The 21,685-nt window shown below is 37.5% G+C and overlaps 2 protein-coding genes across 6 annotated transcripts in view; both read right to left on the bottom strand.

The window, feature by feature from the left end:
- Positions 1 to 51: 51 nt before the first annotated feature.
- LOC149623345 (ATP-binding cassette sub-family C member 4-like) lies at positions 52 to 9,541 on the bottom strand. 2 transcript variants are annotated; one of them, XM_089853131.1, is made up of 16 exons: positions 8,828 to 9,541; positions 5,376 to 5,486; positions 4,534 to 5,295; positions 4,218 to 4,467; positions 3,746 to 4,141; positions 3,406 to 3,684; positions 3,127 to 3,348; positions 2,864 to 3,060; positions 2,349 to 2,671; positions 2,209 to 2,288; positions 1,996 to 2,146; positions 1,696 to 1,932; positions 1,335 to 1,633; positions 1,104 to 1,259; positions 666 to 1,034; positions 52 to 600 (listed from the first exon to the last, which is right to left on the bottom strand). In XM_089853131.1, the coding sequence occupies exons 1-16, from the start codon at positions 8,899 to 8,901 to the stop codon at positions 232 to 234; spliced, it is 4,275 nt and encodes a 1,424-aa protein (XP_089709257.1). In that variant the 5' UTR covers positions 8,902 to 9,541; the 3' UTR covers positions 52 to 231. The 2 variants fall into 2 exon arrangements, with proteins under 2 accessions (XP_089709257.1, XP_089709258.1); XM_089853132.1 differs by lacking the exon at positions 8,828 to 9,541 and adding an exon at positions 6,080 to 8,802.
- Positions 9,542 to 10,034: 493 nt separating this feature from the next.
- Positions 10,035 to 21,685, bottom strand: part of Pka-C3 (Protein kinase, cAMP-dependent, catalytic subunit 3) — a 32,683-nt gene continuing 21,032 nt past the window's right edge. Inside the window, exons 5-10 of one of the 4 annotated variants that reach the window (XM_089853146.1) lie at positions 20,681 to 20,944; positions 18,525 to 18,644; positions 15,500 to 15,595; positions 13,151 to 13,217; positions 12,905 to 12,982; positions 10,035 to 10,410 (exon numbers count right to left, since the gene is read on the bottom strand). In XM_089853146.1, the coding sequence (XP_089709272.1) occupies positions 10,246 to 10,410; positions 12,905 to 12,982; positions 13,151 to 13,217; positions 15,500 to 15,595; positions 18,525 to 18,644; positions 20,681 to 20,944 (790 nt within the window). In that variant the 3' untranslated portion in view covers positions 10,035 to 10,245. Of the gene's footprint in view, positions 10,411 to 10,460; positions 11,864 to 12,904; positions 12,983 to 13,150; positions 13,218 to 15,499; positions 15,596 to 18,524; positions 18,645 to 20,680; positions 20,945 to 21,685 lie in introns of those variants that run through there. The other 3 variants (XM_089853147.1, XM_089853148.1, XM_089853149.1) reach the window with 3 other exon arrangements.

Here is a 21,685-nt window from a genome sequence, read left to right as displayed (position 1 = left end):
CACTGGAAGCTAAATTATATCTCGGCACGACGGATAATAAATGAATTTGGTCTAATAGTAAGAGCGTAAAATTTATTCAGTTTAAATTTCATCAATGTAACAAGTTTTCTTTTTCAAATCTACATGTGGCAGACAGGGGCTTTAAAAAAATATAAATATTTTAAATATAAAATAACGCTTGACTAGGACTACTAGGCGGCTTAACAATTTCCGAGTTGCCAAGGCCTAAGGCTATAGTCGGACGTCCTCTACATGGTTTTTGTTTGTGGATTCTTTTTCAACATGACCATTTCCAATGTGTTCAAGGGGGGCAATTTCTTCTACTGGCGCCACTTCGAGTTTGACTTGGGCTTCATTCAGGCGTAAACTGTTTCTTAGTCTTTGGTGTTTCTTCAGGGATTCTTGGTTTTTGATGGCAAATGCTCCTTTGTTTTTGTCAGTCATTTTGGCTCTGGCTTCTGATGTCTGTCTGGCAACCGCTTTCAGTTGTTCAGCCATTGCGGGACCAGTTTTTTGAACCATATCATAAAAGACACCAAGTTCATTTTGAAGAAGGATGTAGGGTTCATCAAATTCTTGAATTCGGCCAGCGTCCAAAACCTAAACGCGGGTTATAAGTTAACTCCGCACGATGTTAGAGTAGTAATTCATACTTAAGTACTTACAAGTACTCTATCGCAATCCATGATGGTGTTAAGCCTATGTGCAATTGTTAATACGGTGCAGGTTCTAAATTTCTCTCTGATTGTCCTTTGAATCAAGGAGTCGGTCCTAGCATCAACATTGGCAGTAGCTTCATCCAAAACCAAAATTTTATTGTTTCTGAGGATCGCTCTCGCCATGCAAACCAATTGTCTTTGTCCGACACTGAAGTTGCTACCTCCCTCTGATAAAAATGTATCTAACCCTCCTGGTAAATGCTCGACAACCTCCTTCAGTTGGACCTCTTCCAAGACATTCCACAATTGAGCGTCAGAGCTTTTACCAAAGGGGTCTATGTTACGACGTACTGGTCCTGTAAATAGAACTGGATCCTGAGGAAACAAAACAATTTCAGTTCCTTAACATTAAATATTCCTTCGTGATCTCAAATTATGACCTACTTGAGGAATAATGGAGATCTTGCTTCTTAAATCGTGAAGACCAACGTCTTTTGTCGGGATACCATCAATTGATATGATGCCCTCTGGTTCAGCCATACGGAATAGAGCAGAAATCATGGAACTCTTACCGGCTCCAGTTCGACCGACAATACCAATCTTCAAGTAAAAAATCATGATAAACATCAGGGAATTGTCCTTTCGACGCATTGCCTAAATTTTACGAGCAATTACCTTCTCTTGGCTTTTGATTTTACAATACAAGTTTTTCAGAACAGGTGGATCATTCGGGCTGTAAATCAAAGACATGTTGTCGAAGACTATGTCCCCTCGTTGGGGCCAATCTGGTGGTGGTTTCTTATCCGATGAGGCTTCCAACGCCGCTTCGGATGGCAGGCGACTATATTCGTCCACTCTTTCAACCGAAGTCATTTGACTTTCCAATTCGGCCGATTGACGGACACCCCATTGTATAGATCCTGATAGCAACAAGGCCGAAGATATGGCCAGTCCAATATTTCCACCCGAGTTTTCTGACAATGATAGATTATTTTAGGCTTGATCTTATTGTCTACTGACATTATTGGCAATTTACCATCATCGGCATTCATAAGTACCAAGGCTGCTGTTACGGCAGATATGTAAACGACGCAAATCCAATCAAGTACAATTCCCAACCACCTTCCGCTGCAAATTACAATAAACCAGGAACGAGTGTGGTGATCTTGATGATAACAAAATTGTCTTTCGAACATTTCCTGAGCCTTGAAAGCTCTGATGGTGGTCAAACCGTAAAGAGTTGTACTTATGTGAGAGAAGACTGGACTGCGAGCTGTATAATAACAAAGGAATTATTAAATAGAAGTGGCTGATAGATAATAAGCTACTATCTTACTTATTCCTTCCAGACGTTTGACGTCGCGAGCCGTTAAAAGATAAAATTTCCTGACGTAATAGAAGACAATAATCATAATGAAGGATGGAATAGTCAACCAGTAATTAACTGTTGAAACCAGAACCAAAGTTCCGGCTAAACCCAAGAAGATCTGAAAGAATTGATAGAATATTTTCAAGGAATTATTTAACTAATTGAAAAATGACTTCGTACCGAAGTCATGTCAAGAGCCGTTATGGGTAACAAATCGTCAACGGTACCCATGTCCTTGGTGAAACGATTTAAAATACGACCTATTAAAATTAAAAATATTAATACAAAAGACAAAGATTTAATTTGAAAATTATATATACCTAAAGGATTATTGTCGAAGAAGCTTATGGGTGCTCGCACCACACTTGAGAACATGGTGTTGTGCAGGTTTTCAGAGGAGGACATGCAGATGACGAAGAAAATGACGGAACGTATCAGGGAGAAAGACAAGACACCAATTGTCAATGCGGCGTAGACGTAAACGTAAAACCATAAGTCCTTGCCGGAAAAGAAGTCCACAGTGTCTGACCTCATTACTGGATCAAAGTTCGAATAAACACCTAGAGTTGTAGGTTCCGTAGCTTCTGGTATATTTGTCGTTGGAACAATTGAGTCCGATGGTTTCTTTTTCATTTCTTCGGTCCTAATTATTAAGTTTCAGTTAGTTCTAAGTCTTCCTTAGTCTTAAGTACTTGTCCTCGATAAAACGACTGATCAAGGACAAGGACAGGGTTTGTTGAACCATACGAAGGGCTTAAAAACTTTACAATTATTTAAAGGGTTTGCTGAATAAAAAGAAAACACTGCTTCTTTCAGTTTTCATACTTGTAGTTACCAAATAGTTAGCCAATAATCACTGCCGTTGAATAAAACTTGAGTTAAAATGTTTGAGACAATGAGAATTATAAGCATGAATGGTCCAGCGCCGGCTCTGATGTAAGTCCAATAAATTCCTCCACTGACTGATCCAGTGCTTTTACCCTCCTCGAGTTCGGTCGGTTCCTTCAGAGAAGCCGCGTCTCCCAATGGTCCCTGAGATGAATCCAGACATTTGTAACTAAGCTACACCCCATGAAAGACACTTAAATCAATACGTACCTCGTCCAATCCAACTGAGTTTACGGACATACTAGATTCGTAAAGAACACCAGCGCTACTAACAGCATTTGCTACGGAACCAATTGATTTCTCATCCACCGAGGACATTCTTCTACGGGCTTCCATTTCTTTTTTCTCTTCTTCAGTTCGCTCCATGAGAGAAGCGAGATTAATTCCGGAACTGTGAAGGTGAGGATAACTTCCGATGGCCATTATAGATCCCTATTTATAGTAAATATTGCATTTGTTGATTACCCCGAGATTATTAATAAATCTTACGTGTTTCAAGATGCATATATTGGTCGCCTGTTTAAGGAACTGAAGTTGGTGAGTCACCAATATTCTAGTCTTGTCCTTCAAGTAACCGTTGATGCATTTTTCGAAGAGATGTTTGGCAACAGCCGCGTCGACGGCGCTGAGTGGGTCGTCAAGTAGATATACATCCGCGTCATAGTACAATGCCCTGGCTAAATTAACTCTGGCTTTTTGACCTCCACTTAAAGAAACTCCTCTCTCACCTACCAAAGTACGGTCGCCGTATGGTAATTGTTCGATGTCCTGGAATTCAGAACAAATTATAAGAATATCTAATAAAAACTTTTGTAATATGACAACTTACTTTATCCAATGCGCAAACGTGAAGAACTTTCTTGTACTTTTTCTCGTCGAATTCGTTGCCGAAGAGGACATTTGATTTTACACTTCCAGTGAAAACCCATGGTTCTTGTGACGCGTACGCGACACGACCTCTGACCTTCACTTCACCGGATTCAATAGGAAGTTCACCCAAGGCAGCCATGAGTAAGGAAGATTTTCCTGAACCGACGGAACCAACTACCGCCAATAACTCTCCCGGTTTGACTGTGGCTTTTATATTAGTCAATGTTGGCTCGTCCGAATCAATATTCCATCTTCCAGTAATGTTATCCAACCAGACACCACATTGTTCGGGTTTGGGACGCAGATTGGACTTGTTGATGTTTGTTTCCGCTTGTTCTTCCAATAGAAGGAATCTCTGTAATAATTCATTGGATTATTTAGATATATTTGATCATAAGCCAATGATTTGATTTTAAGTCTCGACTACTAACCTGAAGTCTTCTAAGCGAGATCAAGGCTTCGGCACCTTGTGACACACCGTATGGGAAGAAAAGCGTCATGGAAAGACGTAGATTATTGAAGAGGGACATACTGACGAATGCAATTTCGGCAGTGAGGGTTTGGCTCATTAGCGAGAATGTTAGGAACGCCAAAAACAAGATGACCTTAGCCGATACGAAAAATAGGGCAATATTCAGACCACGCAGAACAGCCGTGTTACGAATCTTTGTAATTTCCTTCCTGCAATAATTAAAAATCTTACTAAACTTCAACGCTAAATTAAATAAAATTTGCATATTCAATTACCTTCTGGATTCGGCAATTAAGTCGACGAAAGGAGCTTCCCAAGTATACATCTTGATGACGCGCATACCGGAAATGGTTTCGTTCATAAGTCGAATTCTCTCGTCAGTTAATCCCGTGATCTTTGACCTCAGTTTACTGAAAAGCTTAGCCATAATGCCTTGAAACGGAATGTAAAGTACCAGGACAGCGACTCCCGCCAGACTAGCCAGTCCCAAGTGAGGCCAGAGCGCGATTAAAGTGGTGATCGTTTGTAACGGTCCCACGAATAAAAACGGCAAAAAAATCAAAGACTCGTCGAATTTGTTGACGTCATTCGATAGCAAATTGACCATTTGACCAACAGTCGTCTTGCCTAAAGATCCACGGCTAAGTTTGAGAGCTTTCTTGTAAACCAAATTAGAACAAGCCACTCTCAGCCTCATCCCGGTTCTTTGCATTCCGTAGAAATACGGATGGTAAGTCAACACGTATAGCGCCGAGGATAAACACACACCACCGGCAGATAAGTAAGCTTCCGTGGAACTGATACACGATACTTCCGGACCGAAAAAGGTCACTTGATCTCTGGGAACGCATTCCGCTTTGGCGTAATATCGAACCATCCAACCCAAGAAGAGCGGCTGCATCACGCGAGTGAAACATTCACCTACCACGGCGAAAAGGGCAAACCCAAAGTATTGAAACGCGAAAGTTCTCAAAACGGAACTCGTCAAACTCGGTTTCTTGTTCAGTTTCATTTTTTTCAATTCTTTGTTCCATTCTCTATAAAATTTATTCGTCGTTTTTGCAAATCCCATAACCTATGACCTTATAAATCCTTAAGTAAACCTTAATATACTTACTTTTCCAAACAATCACCGACAACTTCGGCGGAATCGGATTTCCGATTGTTATACAAGTCTTCGGTTCCCAAATCTTTCTTGTAACCTTTCACGAAGAAAGGGGTCATCCAACTGCGTAGAACATGGTAAAGGTTACCACCAAAATTAACCTTTGACCTATACTTATTTTATCTTGAAATATATTTCATCGCGACTATTTGTTATAATACAACCCTTTCTTATGAGCCTCTAAAAAGTGGAGTATTATTCCGTAAATGGGAGGGTAAAAACAATGAGCCACCTAGCACGTGCATACGGTGTATTAATTCAAATGTTGGAAAAGGCACGTGTCAAGTGATCATTGTTGAAGGGGGTATCATTAAAAATATACACATACACAATGGGTCTTTATACATTTTTCCTATATCCGAAACTCCCCTTATAGAGACTCTACAATAAAATAGTGAATTTCATTGCTTAGATTAAAATCTGAAACATGTAGCGAGGTAAGGTTTAATCAGTTTCATTGCGCGATAAGACTAAAATCTAATCTTCTTTTGTTAAAAACATTAATTGGGTAGGAACTTGAAACTTTCAGTGTCGGTAAATGCGGGAAAAGGTTGACCTATAATCTACTTGAAACGAAATTACATTCTCTTATCGTGGAAAAAGCTTTGAAAGCTTCTAGGTGGATAAAAATTAAGCTCGAGTGAAAATCCATTTACGTTTTTTAACGTGCTGAAAGACTATGGCTCTTCAGGATGAGATTATCACTGTATATTCAATTCGGACAGAGAGAATACATCAACAGGAGTAGAAGCCAAGTTTTTGTTATTATTCTACAAAGGATTTGCGAAGATTTTTTGCGAACGAGCACAGTGAGCTTCCTCCAACAGCAATCACTTTGAAATTAATTTCAAGTTACCTTGATATACCATAAAAAGTTCAGATCCTCAAATTTACGTCCTTACTTACGCATTGCTTGTCGAAATTAAATTTAGAATGATCTTGATATTCTCAGGGATAGATTTAATTTTAGAAGTAGGAATGGAGAACAGAGTAATGTGGGCGCGCGACAAAGTCCCAGACCCCCTTCCACGGGACGGAGGGGTATGAAAGAAGAGGCGGGCCATAGCGACAGAGGTAAAAAAGGATTACGTATTTTTCGCCGTCCCCGTCAGCAACGTCATCAAAACGTAGTTTAAGTGAGCCAATGAGATAATTTCAACTTTTCGTTACGTGTTGGAGGGAGGGGCTCTATACTGGGCTATGAGTCGGACTGAAGTAAATACTAACCGTTCTCCATTCCTACTTCTAAAATTAAATCTATGAGATAATTTAAACTTTTCGTTACGTGTTGGAGGGAGGGGCTCTATACTGGGCTATGAGTCGGACTGAAGTAAATACTAACCGTTCTCCATTCCTACTTCTAAAATTAAATCTATCCCTGATATTTTAGAATCCTAATCTTAATTCCCTTCAAATTATTTACCAATCCCGATATTCTTATAATGGCGAAGCGCCCAGGTTCATCCCATACGAACGATGCTTTCTATTCCTTTTACCAAATTTCCTCTAATTCAGTTGGTTCCTGATGTTGAAGTAACGAACTAACGTCCCCCATACGTCATTATCAGGCGGCTGTCGATGGTTAAATTAAGATTGGAAATGTGGGTGGAAACAAGGTGAGGCCAAAGATCCAGAGGCATTACTTTTCAATTAAGAAAACGCCGATCGATAAAAAACGGTGATCTTGAACTAAATTTCTTTTATTATTTTCTAGATTCCCTTGTCTTTTCGATCCTCCCCCCCCCCAATCTTCATCTTTTCTTTCATCTTAGAGCGTGTCGCCCGCCGGAGTAGGTCAGTCTCTTTTTAAAGGGATGGACCTAGTGAATTTATTTGACGCTAAGTTTGGTGTAATCTTTTCTTTTCCGATAAATTATGTTAATGATTTGGTTTATCTGCAATCCTTCATCTAGGCCTTAGAAAGTTCAAGGGATATTGACTGAACAAAACCATAAGTTTATAAGTTATGTTCCATAAGTATAACACTTCATATACTTCGTAATGCAAGAGACTTACAGCTCGAGCTAGTTCGAGAACGACAAGCGAGAATTGACTGCACTAGGTTTTGCAGTCCATCTTCCTATTTAGTCTGTCCTATGCCTTTGACAGCGCCTCACCAGGCGTCGCTTTAGGAGAATCTATGACCTACGTCACTTCATGACAAGCTCTCAGTAACCAGTAACACACTTACGGAACATATCTTATGAACTTATGATTAAACTAATGTTTAAAGTTTCACAAAGATATATCAATTCCATCTCAAACTCTCAGGTGACGCGTAACACCTTAACTTGATTTAATGAAGTGTTACTTTCCCTTGAAATTTAATCAATATCAATTTTAAAAGTAAGATTACCAGGATTATCAGGGGAAATATGAAAATTACTCTTTCGAGATCAATTTAAGGGGTCGTTTATAAAGTGTTATTTGTTTCTTGGCGCTCTTTTGGGAAGATCCCCTATTACGGGCATAAAATTGATAAGGGCCTTTTACGACGCATTAACGCGGGTTCAGCGCAGTTATACCAACCAATTTATTGCTGAAATTCCCGCCTTTATCCATTATTATATCGAAATTGAAGGCCCCTCTCAGCACTAGGGACCATTGTTAAGCCATTTACAACTTCATAGAAGGCGATATTCTTAACTAATGGGTGGTAATATCAGGGATTTAAGATTTCAAATAATTTACAACTCCTTAAGTAATTTAATGAGTAAGAAGCGAAGCACTTCATAGATAAGCCTATGAAATATTACACTTCTACTACGCATGCCCGCAGTTTTAAGTACATTTCATAAATTAGAACGATTACACTCAAATTTTGATTTAATAATTAAAAGTTTTGTTCTAATCTTTGAGCAGCTTAGACCAATTAGCCTCTCAAAGAATATAATTGTTTAGTTTCCAAGAGTTTTAACTTTCAAGTTCAATAAATATCACAGAGTTAACCGAAAACGTACAGTGCATCTCCAAACGAGAAGTGTTTCAACTTTTCATGGCGCCAGAAAAATCAGTTTAAATTTTCAAATTAGGCTTAGCTCATAAAAGTTCTTATGAAATTAAAATTATAGAATTTATAATGATACACTGTTTTGGAGCCAATAAAGTAAAAGCTGGCAGATTATATATTTGTATTTACGTCATCATTACAATTTAATTGCTCCCCTCATCCCAGCTTTTTACTATATTGTCTCTAGTACAGATTATGAGTGAGATACCTAAGCCTAATTCGGGCCTAATTAATCAAAAGTAGGTCAAAATTGATTAACCAAAATATACAATTGATTATTATTAAATTTAGACACCCTATCTAAAAACACCACATAAATTGTCTTCTTAATTAAAAAAATAAATAAAAGAAAAATACCTAAAAGGGTTAAAAATAAAATAAATATTTCACAGACCTGAAAAATATCTTCGAGAAAATATTAGCTTTTTCGATGGGACATTTTTTCTCGCGCCATTTACTTCCGTCCATAATTGTTCGTTGGTTATTCCAGGCAAAAATAACCAAAAGAAACAAAAGCGATCTCACCTAATTGGTGACTATTGCCCGAATGATCGAGTACAGATACGATATTCCTGGCAATTAAGAGGTATAAAACAAATTTATGACGAGCACCGCAAGGTTTTCTCGTTCCCAATTGAGATAAGACATCTGTTACGCAGATTCAAATCGTGTAACAACATATACTACTTCAGATTGGATGCCCCTATCAAGTCAGCAATATAAATGCCCAATGATTTTGCGATTTATTCTAGATAATTTACAACGTGGTAATCTTGGCACCAATGTGGTTCAAATATTGGTCCCAAAACATCCTTTCCCTTCGTCGGGGTTAAATTCTAAGGAGAATTCAATGTTGGTGCGGGTTTGGACAGGTCCATTTTGTTATTTGACTTGGTCAACGTTCTTAAAAAATGAGGGGTGCGATACTCTATAGCGAGGAATGTCCCTATATTTCTAATTTTTATGGAGGAAACATCCATCAATTAGTTCTAAGTTACCAAACCCTTCCCCCATTGAAATATTTAAAGGTTTGAGCTTACTACACATAAGCGCGTAGCGTATGCTTTTGAAAAATAGCGGCAAAGCTTGCTACATCTCATACCCTCCGCAAACAGTTTCGTACCCCTTGATTTTGCCAATCTGGCTGGGTGGGGTTCGTTACCCAGATGCCAAATGGGGGAGCGTTTGCTATAAGAATTAAGAGGGAAAGGCAACGGGGGTAAAACTTTGCCTTCAATCCCGCTTTTTAGCGCCTGCGCTATAGGCTTGAGGGATCATGAAGGGGATCGACCCCCTTGTACGTTCCAATTCTAAGAGTTTGCCTACCCCCTTTGTTACAACGAAAGGGTCTATTGGGAACGGATGAATTCCTATTCACCAACCAGTTTCCTTATCGACAAACATAGACGTCTGACAGCGTCACAAGGATTCTTTAGTAGTAGTAGGGTGGGCGAGTTATCGGACGTTAGGTTTGCTCGCTCAAAAATATCCTATTTGTTTTGACGACAATTTGAGTTTGATAAATGAAAAATTCAAAATAATTATTTCCATGCCATTTCATTCTCTCTTTAAACCTAAGACCATTAATTAAACACTGCGTATTTAAGCAAATTGATTATATTAACGTGATTATTTAATAAATATAAAAGTTCCAACATCTTAAAACACACATGTATTAAGTTGCCAAGGTCTAAAAAACCGGGATAAGAAGGAAGTAAATCACACAGTCACAACCACAGAGGATGAGCGGCAACGGCCGCTAATGAGCTCGTATTTCAGCCTTAAGTCTTTTGGGAAAAGGGTCTCAGCATCTCAGAAATCTACAAATTTGGCTAAATCACGCTCAGTGATTTTAGGTGGAGGAATATTCATCCTAGGTTGATGACCAGGAGGTGAAGCTGACCGGACATTGTCAACTGGAAACCGGTCAAAGTATCGTGTATCACCGGCATGACTGACCAGAGGTAACATTGGAGCCTGTATTGGAGTTAAAAACAATTACTTAACTTAATTAAAAACTCAATGTTTAAAACTTTCTTAATCTTTGTTGTTTAATAACAAATAAGTTTAACAATCTGCGTTTGAGTTAAATTAAGCTAACAATATTAATTTTAGAAACTTAAAATGAGAGAGAAAATAAAAAATGGGGGGTTTTTTAATTTAAGCTTTTAAGCCATCACTAAAAATTATTATTTTAGAATATTCTAATATATTCCTAAATCTAACAATACGTATATTTTGTGTATTTTAAAATGGACTAGATTTAAAACAATTTCGTAAAATACTGTAACAACTTAATTATATTAATTAATTAATTAGCTAGCTAATGGCGTAGTTAATTGCCTAAATAAATTTTAATATAAATCTCTTGAATAAAATCTGTTTTAAGCTTAATTAAAAATATCACCGGACCTCTTATTATGATAATTATTAATTTTTGTTTAAAGCTTTCCATTCTGAGATTCTCAAAAATTTTAAATATTATTTTGTTTTCAACTATATCTTCAACTATTTACACTACTTATTTACATTTACATAACTCTCTTAATAATATTATATATTTACATTAAATATATTCATACAGATTCTAATTTAAAATTAATCTCGATAAACAATTTTTAAGTTAAATCCGAGAGTATTAAATTTCATCGGGTTAATCCATTTAAGCCGACCAATAAACGGGAGGGGGCGGGAGCTTCTATAAATCAACCCATTTCAGAGTTACGCCCCTTAACGCCACGCCTACTAATAAATAGTAAACAAATTTGATTCGATGGCCCATTTCTTTGGCACATATGTGACGTTTTTTTTTTCTTTTTTCAAATACGTATTTAAATAGTTTCATAGCTAAGCCTAATTTATTTTAAAATATTAATCAGCTCAACTAATGGATGGCGCTTATTAATAGAGTCGGTTATAGCAGACGAATATGCGAAATTGGACCCATATTCTTTGTTGTAGTTTTCATTATAGCTAAAACCTACGTATGTACATACATTTTAGGGTCAGAGAGTATAAAGCAAATTGAAAAATCGTCTGCTAGCACACGCCCAATAACTTATTTCTTAACGCCACTTTCTCCTTAAGTTCTCAGTTGAACATGGTGTCAAATACGGTAATTAGGTGATCTTAATAACTCCCTTTAAAAATTAACTAAATTTTAAAATACCAGGACGCGATTTCTGTCTACCTAAAGGTACTTAAAATCAGTGACTTAACTTTAATTACTAAAAGTTATTTAGGTTTTTATCGTATCCGCTAATCATAATTAAGTATTTTTTCTTAATTAATTAATATCTAATTAAAAATCTTCAAACAGATCTAAATCTCTCTCGCTAACAGGGACGGCTTTTTTCGATGGTTCTCTCTCGGGATAATCGTCAAAGTTACGCGTATCTCCCTCAAAACTAACTTTAGGGCTTAATGGAGGCTAATTTCAATTAAATTAAAGATCCATAAAAACACCGCCAACAAACACAATTACGATTATAAAATAAACAAATATAGTAAAATCAACAGACCATATCCGAGATATATATTTTTAGATCCAATCCACCCAACCAGTTCCAAAAAAGGTAGTTAAGAAAGTAATTAACCGCACCAATACAAGAAGTTATGAAAAAGATAGATTGATTGTGCAGATTGTGTTTTGCGTGACCGGAAGAAATGGTTTCAGAAAAAAGAGAAATAGAAAAATTGGGTTTTTGTTAATACATTAAAAACCAAAATTCTTAAACAGTAGGTTTCTCATAAATATTAAACTAGTTTGTATCAACGGCAAATAGAAATAAAAGAAAGTACGTTGAAGGTATGTACAATCCGTTATGAAGGGGTGTGTCTTATGTTACAATTTCCTGGAGTAGTGATTGGGCATTGTCACGTGACTTTAAGCGTCGAACGACTCGGCTTATAGACTCAACAGAGATGCCGATGCCCATTTTTAATGCACTGATAATGCTACGAAATTCACGCGTAATATCAGAAGTAGGATAAGGGACTAGAAGTAAAGAGCTCTAGCATTTGGTAATAGATCCTGGCACTAGTGAAAAAATTTGAGGATTTTATGCTGCTTCCTACCGCCTTCCCCTCAACCTAAAGCCGCGGAACACTGACGCGGGTGCTTGAATCTAGTTCGGCCGTCTACCACCGCGAGCGTCTCACGTTTTCGAGGGAACAGTCTGAAACCGCTACCAGAGGGCCAACCGTTGGTGTGTTATCAAAAATATTCACTTTCGCCAAGTGAAGAATTTGGTTACCTCGATACTTCTAATCCCTTTTCTTACTTCTGGTAATATTTATAATAACGTAATATTATAGTAAAACGCTGATTGGTCGAATAAAGAAACATGATAGTGGGCACTACGAAAGGCTTTCATCAACATTAGTACCTCACTTTCCATTATTTCTATTCGCACTTGATTAAGTATATTTTTTTTATAAAAATAGGTTGGGTTGTTCTAGGTATACTAACCTTTGTTCGTTTTTGGAAAAGTTCGTCCCAGTTTGTAGATTTGAACCAGCGATGTTTTTTAACATCGTCAGCTCCATTCTGTATATATCAAAAAATTAAAAAATAAAATAAAACTGAATTAATTAAGTTTAATTTGAAAAATAAATAAATAAATAAAAATTTAAAGGGAGTATGAAATCAGTTTTCATAAATCCCCCTTTAAAGGTTAGGATGGTGTTACTACAAAAGGATGGAATGGGTGCTTACAGCGTTTACCTTCATATTCCCAAGCCTTTTCGTCCGATCCTGAACTAGGAGCTTTTTTATTAAGTCCCTGAAAACATAAAACACAATTACGGGACATTGGCACAAACAAAAATAAATTCATTTAATTGGTCCGTATTTCTAAATTGACTCTCTCAAACAGCATGGACCTAATAGACCCTGTAGGGGATAGGAAAACTACGAGAGCGCTCTCACTCTCTCTCTCTCTGATTGGACGAATTTAAATTTTGCGCCGCAAATTGTGTTTCTTATGGGAAAGGAACGCCTTACACTGCTTAAGCTGGAGATACGTACTTCCCCCATTTTACTTCTGCCAAGAAGTGATATATAGTTTATTAGGGAGAAGGTATAAATTCGCCGCATTTCCAGTCCAAACGTAGGTCCCGAGATAATCCCCGCCTCTAAATTACAACCAGCATCTCATTGGTTCTTGAAAACTGACGTCAGCGCGACGCGAATGACGAAAATTACGTATTTTCCGGCTGACGAGAGGCGAAATAGTCCTTTTACGTCCCCCCTTGTATTTTGAAAGGGGGACTGGGACTATGGCACGCGAATACTTAGGCATCTTATACCTTCTCCCTAATAAACTCTATATCACTTCTTGCTTCTGCCTAAGCTCGTTGTTATCTTAAACAAGACGGCCCAAGGGCTCGTAATAGTAGCCATATCGTACGAGTGAATAGCCCCTCTATACCCTACCCTAACGAGTGGATAACCCCTCTATACCTTACCCTAATGAGTGAATAGCGCTATCTTTTTCAATGCTAAAATGATTTACCGTGCATAAAATCAGAGTGAATAGCCCCTCGATTCCCTACTCTAAACAGTGATTAAATTATAACCGTATAAATTTACTTATGCTGTAATTCTAATATTCCGGCGAATCGAAGAACAGATAGTTTTTAGTGATAATACCCTCGATGAGTTTACAACAGACTTATGCCGATGCACACTTATCGCATCTTATAAATTTCTGACAAAGACTTATGCCCAGAAACTTTTGAAAGAGAAAGTTTAGTTATAGTGATTACGCATTTTAGTGATTATCCCCTCGAATTACCTTTAGCAATGCTAAAATGATCAGACGCATAACGCCCATTTAACACTATGTTAGCTCTATCTAAACCCACATTTGAATTAACCGCCAAAACGTTCCAGTCAAACATAACATAGATGACGATAGCTACCGAACGAGAACGAAACACATGAGGAGCGAGGTAGGAAACGGGGAAAATCGTTATCTATTTAATTAGCACATACATAAAAAAAATATATATATAAAAACCCCAAACATACAAATTCATAAGTATCCGACCCCACAGATAAAAATTCAAAAGTTTCCGACCCCACAGATTAAGAGGTACCCCACCCCACATCACCCCGACATTTTAGAGATAAGAATAAATAATAAAAAACTCGAGGTTTCTATCAAGTCTCTATGGTTGAGTGGGTAGAGTGTTTGTCTTCTACACCAGCGGCCCGGGTTCGAAACCCGGGTCTGACCTGAAAAAATTTTAATTAAAATTAAATCTCTAACCGAGCCCAGTAACCCCTATGGGTGGGTTGTGGTAATATAACGTTCCTTTTAAGCTAAAATCTGACGATAACGAAGCGACAACCCCGGCCACTACTACTACTACTACTACTACTACTACGACAGCTCGGGTCAAACTAAGAGCCTATCGTATACTACGATATGGCTAAAAAGATTCTTTGCAGCAGGTCCTCTTTAGAATTACAAGGAAGGTCCACTCTAAAACAAAGTTTACTTAAGCTCGATTGAGAAGGATAAATGGCATCTTGGGTTTTACTCGTATCTGGGGTTTAATATTGTCAAAGCTAAAGGGGTAAAAAGGCGCTATTTATAAGGAAATTGGAGAAGTTTCTCAGAAGTTGAATAGTGGTTAAAACTAAATTGCCTTTCTTTCCCCCCACAACTTCAAGTTAGAGGGACCAAAAAGCTGGGCCAAAAGTAAATAAATCCAAAAAACCGGGAACGAATAAATATATTGAATTGAAATAGAAGAACGTTTCCTCGAGGGTAGAATCTGTCGCTAGAATCTGACAAAAAAACCATTTTACAAGGAGAATTTTCTACATCCAAGTCTCAACTAAATTTGTTATCCCAAAAACATACTCGTCTGGTTAATTCTAAATTGACAGTACACTTCACCACAGATTAAAGTTAACCAAAATCCAATAACGTTTATAACTAACAGTCCCCGCTTTTGGCTCTAGAAGCCTCTTAACCTGAAAAACTGTCACATAATAGATGTCTGGGCGCAAACATTCGCAAAAGACGAAGAAAAAGAGTTGAATTTTTCTTACTTGGCAACTGGATCGATGTGTCTTGGCCAGTCGATCTTTCCAGCAAGGATTTTTTCATAGATAGCAAAAGGATTGTCATCGAAAAATGGCGGGAATCTGTATTCGAGGTTACGGGGTTCACCAACAAAAATGGCGGGGAAAAAAAATACGAAAATAATTAGGGATTTATGGCGGGAATCTGTATTCAAGGTCGCCAACCACTATGGCGGGAAAATATTTAGGAATCTATGGCGGGAAAATATTTAGGAATCTATGGCGGGAAAATATTTAGGAATCTATGGCGGGAAAATATTTAGGAATCTATGGCGGGAATCCGTATTCAAGGTCACCAACAATAATGGCGGGAAAATGCAAAAATAAAGGCGGGAATCTGTACAAAAGATCTCCAACAAAAAAATATCGGGAAAAAACTAAGAAAATAATTAGGAATCGAAAACTAAACCCAGATTACGAGCGGAAGAACAACAAATGCGAATGATTAAGCTAACGGTTTGTTCTAATTCGACCTTGAGAGTATAAAAAAGCCGGGGTTTTCTGTTTACCTATCATTCATTGGCAAATGCACGTTCCTAATCCAGCCTGATTAAGTTAATATTCCGCGGCACGCAATTGCGGGAAACTATTTACTTGCTCGAATATTAATAGGAAATTTCATTGTAACCCCCCCCCCCCCCAAAAAATAAGATAAGCTTTGACTAATATCGTAATGAAAGAGGATTATATGCACGGTTCTCGAGTTGAAATAATAATGTTTGAAAATTAAAATAAAACTATCCGTTCATCAACATTTAAAGAAATTGGGAGAGAGCATTTATACAATATCAGTCCCTTATTCGAGTACTGACCAGAAGTATATAATACTTCTCTTCGAGAAAAGTGTACCACAAAGCGGTGTAAGTGTAACGTCATTCTTCCCAACATCAAATTTACATTTGGAGTAAGGTTACTAAAGGGAATCACATACGCGATAAATAATTTCCTCATTATTACTCTATTAGCGCTTAACATAAGTTTATAAGATATGTTCCATAAGTATGTCACTACCTATACTTCGTAATGCTAGTGGCTTAATGAGAGCTAGTTCAGAGAATTGACTACACTCGGTTTTGCAGTCCATCCTCCTATTTAGTCTATACTAAGCCTTTGACAGCGCCTCACCAGGCGTCGCTTTACGAGAATCTATGACGTTTCGCCTACGTCACTTCATGACAAACTCTCATTAACGAGTGACACACTTATGGAACATATCTTATAAACTTATGGCTTAAGTATTTGGTAAAACGCGTTTGCGGATTTTTGAACCACGTCAAGACAATCAAGGTTTGTGGGTTGATTGCTGGGGATTTAGTATAAAACAGTTATTATAGAATTCACCCTAGCACGGTGCGATGCCCATCTGAAGTTTGATGAGCGGGAAAGCAAACAAAAAGCCTGGGAAGAATGACGTTACATAACTAAAGTATTAAGATGATTCTATTATCCCCTTCTGGTACTGACTTAAACTGGAGACTTCTCTGCACATGGCCCATGAACCGTCTACTCCATCTCATCTGTTTCCTCCAAGGTAACATTGAGGAAATGGCAAAAATAAAAAACTACGCATATTCATACTCCGAATATATCAAGAACAGTTTAGGGATATTTTCTTTAAACTTTATTTTGTATCTTTTCTCTCTCCCTCTTTTTTGTGTCTTGTTATTTATTTAAGGCGCGCTTAGGTCTAGGCTACATGACTTAAAACTTTTCTTATAAAAATAAGGCGGCATCGTAAATCTTCCCAGTGTCTCAACTGGCGCTTCCAAGACCCTCAACGAAGAAAATAGACCATTTCTATATACAGGGTGTTTCGGATAAGTCTGACAGTCGAGGCTGGCTTTAAGGCAAAGTTATCAGAATCACCCTGTATTTACAAAAAAGGCCCAAGCACAATTTGACTATAGTTGCAAGTTGGCCGTACTCCTTTGCATACTACCATAAGTTTATAAGATATGTTCCATAAGTGTGTCACTGGTTAATGAGAGCTTGTCATGAAGTGACGTAGACAAAACCTCATAGATTCTCGTAAAGCGACGCCTAGTGAGGCGCTGTCAAAGGCAGGGCTCCCACCAAAATCTCAAAAATAAATAGGGGAAAAAGGGACTTTTCACGATAAAAATAGGGTAAAATAGGGACCTAAATTCTAAAAGTAGGAACCAAAAAGGGACCACTGGTAAAACAAAATATCACAAACAGTTAGGAACCTATTACTCTTTTCTATTTTTTCGACAAAATAGGATATTATTTCTGACTTTCTTTTGTTTATATTCTTATTCTAAGGGAGCGGTAGGTAAGACTTGATACTGGCTCTAATGTACAAGGAAGGTTTTTTTGATTAGAAGTAACTATTTTCGTATCATGTTTACTGTTTTTTAAAAAATCCACTGAACTAGAATTTGGACCTTTACAGGGTTCGTACAAAATTTTTGGAATGAAATTCCCTGACTTTTCTAGGTTTTCCGTGACTAACTTGATCAAATTTCTCTGACCATTTGCAATAACGTACATGGCGAACATATATGAAAACCAGTCTAAATTCAGTCGAATAATTTTTGCACGATTTGTTATTGTTATGAAAATTAGCCAATTAATTCGTTTAAATTTAACATTTAGTAAATCATAAATAACCGGAGCGAGCGAAGCGAGCGACGCGAATTTGGGGCCCTGGTAAAATCTCAGACAAGACATTTTCAGGTCACCCTTATACTTTTTCTGAGGTTTATAAAAATAGGGTGATTTAAGGACCGAATACCAATTTTAGGGTAGATTAAGGACCTTGTAGGAAAATAAGGACTTTAGGGACTTTTAGGGACCTGGTGGGAGCCCTGCAAAGGCTAAGGACAAACTAAATAGGAAGATGGACTGCAAAACCGAGTGTAGTCAATTCTCGCGTCGTTCTCGAACTAGCTCTCATTAAGTCTCTAGCATTACGAAGTATAGGAAGTGTCATACTTATGGAACATATTTATAAACTTATGATACTACTCACCCTGCTAGCATTTCGTATATTAGAATTCCTAGAGCCCACCAATCGACCGCTTTGTTGTGACCTTTGCTTTGAATGATTTCCGGTGCTAAGTATTCGGGAGTTCCGCATAAAGTCCACGTTCTAAAAACGGAAAAGAATTTGAAAATTTTTGTAGAAAAATTTCGCTTCTTAAGACTTATTATACAAGTTCTTTTTTTTTCATTTTAGCACACAAAAAAGGGCAAAAGAAAATACATAGAAATTCTTCGGAAATGTCTTTTTAAAAAGTAATGTTCAAAAAAGTTTTTGGAATTTGGGTTGAAAAGATGCGAAGTAAGCTACTTTTCTTCAAATGAATAAATTTTCGAATAAAGTAGGGGACATTTTAATGTACCCTACTGGTCTTTTTATTTTTTACCCTAAGAAGGTTTAAGAGTGCCCTGAATAGGTCGTGGTCAATATTGCCGAAACAGCGTGTACTATTGAGTATTGACCATTCCAATTTTAATTAAAAGTGTTCCCATTCAAATACAAGGCTTCTTATTTGAATAGTATTGTCTAAACGTTTTGATTATAATTTATTTTTAATTTTTCAACTCATTTGAATATCACCTTGAATTTCTTAATTACGTTTTATTTCTTTTGTAACACGTATTTTCATTCATTGCTGAAGTTTTTCTCATGAATTGACACGAGCAGTTATACTAATTTATTTTTAAAACAGTGGGAGCAGGCACTCACTGAAACGGCGAACTAAAAAGGGTTACCGACTCTTGTTGATAGACTATACTACCACCTGATACTGTACAGTATCAGGGATAGATTTAATTTTCGAAGTAGGAATGGTGAACGGTTAGTATTTACTTCAGTCCGACTCATAGACCACCCAGTATAGAGCCCCTCCCTCCAACACCATAAGTTTATAAGATATGTTTCATAAGTATGTCACTACCCATACTTCGTAATGTTAGAGGCTTAATGAGAGCTAGTCCAAGAACGAGGTGAGAATTGACTACACTCGGTTTTGCAGCCCATCCTCCTCTTTAGTCTGTACTAAGCCTTTGACAAGGCCTCACTACGTCACTTTACAATAATCTATGACGTTTCACCTACGTCACTTCATGACAAGCTCTCATTAACGAGTGACACACTTATGGAACATATCTTATAAACTTATGCCAACACGTAACGAAAAGTTTAAATTATCTTATTGGCTCACTTAAACTATGTTTTGATGACGTTGCTGACGGGGACGGCGAAAAATACGTCATTCCTTTTTACCTCTGTCGCCATGACCCGCCTCTTCTTTCATACCCCTCCGTCCCGTGGAAGGGGGCCCGGGACTTAGACGAGCGCCCAAATTACTCTGTTCTCCATTCCTACTTCTAAACTTAAATCTATCCCTGACAGTATATAGTATCACGTATTTTCATTCATTGCTGAACATGAATGGGAAGATAGTAAAATTCTTTCCCATGTATAGACAAGTTCAGTTATAGTAAATTCTTTTAAAAAAACTCTACCGCAGTAACGGCAGACACCCTTTGAAGCGGCGAACTATAAAGGGTTACCGACAACCACTGACAGACTACTACCACCTGATACCCCACACCGGCACCTTTAGATCTAAGCCCGTCTATATGTGAGACCGCAGGGTGAGGTGTGAAAAAAAAAAAAGATAAAATATATAAAAATGAGGATTTTTTCTAAAGCCTAGTAGTCGTAGTAGTAAATTCCTTAAACAAGGTCCATTCATATAAACCCCCCCAGAGGGCGGGGGGATATTTATATAACAAAGTGAATTTGGTAGTACGTGTAGTGACATCTTTCGGACGATATAACTGTCCTAAATTTCATCCGATTTGAATGAAATTTTCTATACCGGTTTTATATATTCTATACTAAAGCTGGGTAAATTTTGATTTAAATCCTCGGCCATCTTAGAAAATGGCGGACAGATAAGTAACCAAACACCCCTAAATTTCAACCGATTCCAGCGAAATTTTGTATACTGGTTCATTATATTCAATAGCAAACATATACAAATTATTATTTAAATAAACCAATGAAAACCGTAATTATACCACTGCAATGCCACAATTAAATTGACCTTGAAATTCCCAGAGCGTATCTTTAGGTCGAAATAATCAATAGGTATTTCGCAAACAATTACTAACCTGTCATGTAATTTTTTGGCAAAACCGAAATCGGTAATTTTGATGAATCCTTCCCTGTCCAGGAGAAGGTTCTCTGGTTTCAAATCCCTGTAGACAACGTGCATCTTGTGGAGGTACTCTAGAGCTAGGACTATCTGGGCGGCGTAAAAGGAACCGGTAGCACTGCTGAAACGTCCGGCGTTTCTTAGATACGTGAAAAGTTCGCCCCCACAAACGTACTCGAATAACATGTACAAGCTCGTATCATCGTGATAAGACCATAACCTGGAAATAAAGACGAAAAACCGTCATATAATTATTCTAACAAGGAAGAGATATATTGGCTGGGAAACACCTGCGCACGATGTAAAGGCGTCTAAACTGGGGTTAAATAAACTATTACTGGTTGCCAAGAGTTTTTTTTTCTAACACGCTTATTTTAACCACTAAGTTTAAAGAAAAACATTGTACGTTTAAAAATACACCCAACACTTTCTGTCGCACGCTTTCGCGCTAGACTTTAAGGCCTACTTTTCCGAGTCAATTTTCCTTTTCCAATTTAAGCTCTCCCAGCCAGCTTGACTCTCAAGGTAATTGTTTAAAGTGACGATGAATGAAAATAAATGATTTTACAGCAGTTTTAGGCCTAAAATAAACATTTTAACAGTTACACTTAGTGATGGATGAAGTCGATTGTATTTCCGGTTATGTTCAGCTCCAGAATAACGAATTGTTTGATTTGCTTCTCATAGAATATCTAAGCCTAACCGTTTATTTGACAATTCAAACATGCATCTAAAAACACAGGCCTTAAAACTATCGTTTCATTTCGAAACTGGTTCAATTTCCATGCATGAATATTATGCCTAAATTTCTCCACAAAATAGGCTTAAGTTATATTACGCTTAAAGTGCAAAATAGGAATACATAGATTTCTTAATAGGTCATTTTCTGGGCCATTTCGCCAGAAACCGTCACCCTTGACGTCATGCATAATGTACTTGAACTCATAAACCACGTGATATT

The sequence above is a fragment of the Phalangium opilio genome, unplaced genomic scaffold (genome assembly GCF_054372755.1).
Source record: "Phalangium opilio isolate 3A_F unplaced genomic scaffold, DU_Popi_V2 ptg000113l_1, whole genome shotgun sequence".
Taxonomy (NCBI): Eukaryota; Metazoa; Arthropoda; class Arachnida; order Opiliones; family Phalangiidae; genus Phalangium; species Phalangium opilio.
The sequence above is the reverse complement of the archived record's forward strand: the minus strand, read 5'-3'. Positions and strand labels throughout refer to the sequence as shown.